The 5570-nt window shown below is 32.5% G+C and overlaps 1 protein-coding gene across 1 annotated transcript; it reads left to right on the top strand.

The window, feature by feature from the left end:
- Positions 1-247: 247 nt before the first annotated feature.
- On the top strand, positions 248-4503 carry HELRODRAFT_160088 (hypothetical protein; the record flags this gene model as incomplete). Its single annotated transcript, XM_009017104.1, has 3 exons — positions 248-389; positions 2490-2626; positions 4402-4503. 3 exons carry the CDS (start codon positions 248-250, stop codon positions 4501-4503), a joined length of 381 nt encoding a protein of 126 aa, XP_009015352.1.
- Positions 4504-5570: the final 1067 nt, after the last annotated feature.

Here is a 5570-nt window from a genome sequence, read left to right as displayed (position 1 = left end):
ATTTCGTGACATTTTGCTCTTTTGTGTTTGTCTGCCGTTTCACGCCTATCTATAGACTTCAGCATCTATTTTTCTGACACCTTATCGCAATTTTTTTTATTGAATTAAGGTTTAAAAAATTCAAAGTTTATTTTTTTTTAAGATATTTACGGTTGTTTTTATTTTGTCTTAACTGATAGTTTTTCTTTTATTGATAGAAAACAAGCGCTATCAATACGATTCATATAACAAAGAGAGTTCAACTAAAATGCACAACAAAGGAACATCTGGAAGAGACAGTTCTGACGTTTACGATGACGACTTGCAATCATTTTTTGATTTTTCATTCAAAGATCCTTTTGATGTTTTTAAGGAATTTTTTGGAGGCAGAGATCCATTTTCTGATGCAGGTTATTTTGTTATTATTTAGTTATTAGATATTACAAGGCTTACAAATTTTTTGAAAAGTTGGAAAGCGGCTTCTCAGAGTGAAGTTAAATTTTAAGTTCACAAGTATTTTTCACCAGTATAATAAATAATTCTTGATTTCAAAATTATACTTTTGATTCCATGTTTTGGAATTTATGTAAAAATGATTTTAAGAGAAGTGTATTTATTTATTTAAACAAATACTGACTAAAGTCGTCAAAAAACTTGTCAAAATGTTGAACCTTTTCAATTGAAGTGCTAATTTTTTTTTCCATCATTAGATTTTAGTCAAGGATTTACAACTTTTAACGGGTTAGTATGTTATTTTTATATTGTACACGTACAGTTATAATTTTTTAACTTCACATCAAAAGCAATACACAAAACTATAAGTGTCAGAACTTCTAAAAAACTTACATAAAGAAATGTGCGAAAAGTTCTGTGTTGATGCAGCTAGCCATATCCCATAAGTCTAATGTTTAAAAATATAAAGATTACTTGAAGGATTGCAATAATTACGGATCAACAAATCATGTTAACCGTCTTGAAAATGTGTATATAACTAAAAATAGATATAAAAATAGATAGTGTATATAGTGATAGATAGATAGTGTATATAAATAAAAATAGATATAAGTGTATATAATTAAAACTAAAAAAACAACTAAAACTAACTTTGATATGAGTGTTGATTATCTTCCCTGATTAAACAATACATGCTTAACAACCTGAATCACACAAATTCCTGCTGCGGTCTATTCGCTTATGCAGGCTATGGTTTCTGTTATTTAAATATATATATCCCATATCCATATATATATATATATATACATATATATATATATATATACAATATTCTATAAATTCTACCGAATGTTTGGCGTTAATATGTTTGTAGTTCGTTTTTTCGATTTTTCTAACCAAAGTTTTTTGGAGAACGTTTAGTTTATTAAAATTCAAAATAAACTTATTTTCCGAATTTATGCTGCATATAAGAAATGAACACAAAGAAGTAATAAAAACTACCATTGTAAATAATGACGAAGAAAAATATGATGCTATCGATGAAGAAAAGGAAACAACGAAGATGGACCAGTCAATAAAGAAATGTGACACCTAATTTCCATCAAGTTCACTTTCTCAAGATGAATATTTCTTTATATGAATCAACTTACACTGATGATGATTCATTCGGAATAAAAATATGGCCTTATTAAATTAAACTAAACGTTTCCCAAAAAACTTTAGTGAGAAAATCGAAAAAACGAACTACAAACATATTAACGCCAAACATTCGGTAGAATTTATAGAATATTGTAAAGATTATGGTCTATTACCAACACACACACACACACACACACACACACATATATATATATATATATATATATATAGTTTGGCACGAGGTTTTCGTTATAACAAATTTGGTTGAATGTTCTTGCCCATTTTGTATTAATTAATTTCTTTTGGGTTAGTTCAATAAGACGCAATTGTTGTAACTCAATTTTATTAAACCCGTCAAGCATTTCGAACGGCTGACGACATCGTTTCGACAGTGTATGTCATCATCAGAGCCTACGTTTAAATTATTAAATATGAATTGAATATTTAAAATTGTAAAATCAAGAAGAATAAACGAACCAAATTGGGAAAATATAAGCGTAAAATGATTAAGAAAATTAAATTGAAATTAATGTCAAAAGTATACGAAATTTGAGTAAAGGTACTTAACTTGTCAATAAAATAAATTAAATGTTAAGATAACTGATAATAAAATATACAATATACAAAATATGTGAAATGAATTTCAAAAGTTAAATACTGGAAGTGAAGGTAGAAGTACGAATATCGATATTGCAAATTTTGAATGACAACGAAACGTGTGTGGAGTGGTGGGATGGTACGAGTGTATATGAATAAATATATTATGCTAATGTGTGAATAGGTGGAATAGTAATGTAAGTGATGTTAATTATCGATTGTAAATGAAGCAAGGCATGGATATTATTTATCACATAAGGTAGTGAGTGACGCGACGACGTAGGATTTACGACGATTAGTGACAAACTGCGTATTGGCAGGTTGGAGTTTGTTGATTGTGGAACGATATTTGTATCGTTGTGGTACCGTCACCTGCTGTGGATCGTTTCTGACGGGGACCGTCGGCGTCGAATCACTATATTGGGAGAATAGCTGGAGAGTGTGGTCGAATCTATTGGTTTGTTTGTTCATGGTTGGTTTACATTTGTTGATGTGCAGGGCCTCACGGAGTTTCAACCTACCCGGGTGGGTTTCTGTATTGAGTATCTTGGTATTCGCATCGAGTATGGCTCGCGTGAGGTTCGTGCGCATTAAACATATGGTCCTTAATTTCACCGTCCTGTACATGTAAGGTGAGCCTGCGGGCGAGAGTAGTACGAGTGTGACCGATGTAGTTATCCACAACGCAGTGTGGCACAGGACACGTAAAACGGTACACAACGTTTGTCCTCTGCAACGCAGGTAATGGTGGGTTATTGCTGTTTTTTATAACGATGTTTGATGAGCGATTTGTGTTATAATAAATGATGAGTTGTAGACGCTTGTTGTTATCACAGACGGTAATATTGTTTTGAATGATGCGTTTAATTTGCAATTCATCGACTCTATAGTTGTCATGCATTTGATTTCTGTAATATAATGGTATGACTGTTTTAGTTTGAGATTTTTGCGTGAGTGAATTACTGTTGACTTTTAGGAGATATTTTTTGATTGTGTCGTCGACTATTTTGTTTGGGTAGTTGTTGTTGATCAGAAATTGTTTGATGCAGGCTAATTCGACGTTAAAAATATCGTTGTCTGAAGAAATTTTGTATGCCCTGTGAATTAAGTTGTAAACAACGTTGTTTTTGTAACGTGTAGGGCAGTCGGATGTGTTGTTTAGGACCTGACCAGAGTTGGAAGGTTTGACGTACACTTTGGTGAGTAACTGTTCATTTTTCTGTTCTACCAAACAGTCAAGGAACGCAAGACGTTTGTCAACACTCAATTCTATTTTAAATTTTAGATGAGAATTATTTTGAAACATATTTTGTAGATTGTATATATTGGTGATGGTTGGAGAAATGATGAAGATGTCGTCTACGTAGCGCGCATACATTGATGGTTTATTTGTCAAGTCGTTAAATATCTTAGCCTCGAGGTCGGACATATAGAACTCAGCAAAAAAGGGGTCCAAGAGGAGAGCCCATGGCAACGCCGTCGACCTGAAGGTAAAGAGAGCCGTCTGGTGCGACGAAAGGGCTTTCGACGGTACATGACTCCAGAAGTTCGACCAATAAACTGGGAGGGATATCGAGTTGTGGAAGTGTGGGATGGTTATACACGTTCTTAATAAATAATGTTGATTGTATATTCTATGGGAACGTTAGTGAATAGGCTCTCAACATCCAACGAAGCCATATGGCCTGTGCACCGCCTGTTATCGTTAATAATCTCGATGAATTCGAAGCTTGATTTTACGGAGAAGGTACGAGGGACATATGGCTGAAGAAGTTTGTTGAGCGACTTCGCTAACTGATACGTTGGTGTGGGACACTGTAATATGACGAGGCGCAGTGGGTTATTTGGTTTGTGAGTCTTTACGTTGCCGTATATATAACCATGGTTGTAATCACCCACTATTGGGGTGAGCTTAAGCGAGACTGATTGTAGGTTAACTTGGGCAATAAGTTGATTGGTAAATGTTTTAATGGATGTTGTTGGATCTTTGCTAATACGCTTGAATTTTGTTGTAAATTATCAGTGAATAAAATGTTATTGTCAGCAATTGTGAATAAATGTGTTGATGGAGGTGTTCTAGAACATCTCAAATCGATTAATGTCTAGGCGATATCGATATAATGTTATTCGGCTTTTAAAGTGAGGATGAATGAGGTTAGGCCTGGTGATTCGCATCCGTCTACATCGTTTCATTTATGCATTGATGCTAAGTATGCAGATGTTATATTAAAGGACAGTTCATGGCCTGAGAATGTTAAAATCCGGGATTGGACATTTGATGAAACACGTTACATCAAGATCATGACAAAGACTAGACAAGAACTTGTTCGATGAATTGTTTTTTATGTTTATGGATTGATATTGATTTTCATGACAATGCATTTATCTGATTGGTTATTTTTTATGTTGATAGCGTTTTTGAATTTTAACTAACTAGCGTTATATAAATTTTGATAATAATAATATGTATATATGCAATTTATTGATGAAAATCACAACATGTTCTTGCCGCGTTAGTTAGCTTCCTGTTTAATATTTCGATTTTTCTAACGGTAGATTGTAAATCATTGTCAAGTTCTTGAGTTCAAAATCAAAATTTTTATTTATTTTAAGCATGATAGAACAAAAAAGCTTTTTTTCGGTATTCTTCCTATTTTTATTTATTTTTATTTTAAGCATTATAAGCTTTTTTTAGGTATTCCTATATCATCTTCGGTGTTCAAATTTATACGTTGGATATGTGGCCAAATGTTTATATATATATATATATATATATATATATATATATATATATATATATATATATATATATATATATATACTGTGTCTCTACGATGATAATTTTCTGTTTGTTTAAAGTGAATACTTAACAATAATTTAATTAGTTATCAAAATCTTCAACTTTGTGCAATATGACACTTTTACGTGTTTTATCGACTATTCCTTTGTTTCTTAATTTATTAGTGGAAAGGATTCCAATGCACGTTGTTGAATATTTATTACGTGCATCGTGAGTCTTCTCGTTTTTCTCGTTTCCGTTCATTATTCCAATTCTTGCCAAGTGATTCCCTATTCCCTAAAATTCCAATTTTTGAAAGTATTTGTTTACCATCGCACATGGGAATCTCGTGTGAATCCCATAGTTCCCGTTCCCATGCAAGCCTCTAGTGGGGAATAGATAATGGGCACAGATGATGGCGGTAAATTGTATGCATATCAACAAAACTAAAGTGATAATAACTAAACGAGAAAAAAGAGATAGTACAATCAATATTCCCTTCAGAATCTAAAAAAAAAACTAGAACAAATCGACCAGTTCAGAACTAAGGCTGTCGTAAAACTAGCCAAAGTTGGTCAAGAGAAATTGAGTGATGAATAAGATGGAAAAGTTTGGATTTTAA

Source organism: Helobdella robusta (genome assembly GCF_000326865.2).
Source record: "Helobdella robusta unplaced genomic scaffold HELROscaffold_2, whole genome shotgun sequence".
Classification (NCBI taxonomy): domain Eukaryota; kingdom Metazoa; phylum Annelida; class Clitellata; order Rhynchobdellida; family Glossiphoniidae; genus Helobdella; species Helobdella robusta.
The sequence above is the reverse complement of the archived record's forward strand: the minus strand, read 5'-3'. Positions and strand labels throughout refer to the sequence as shown.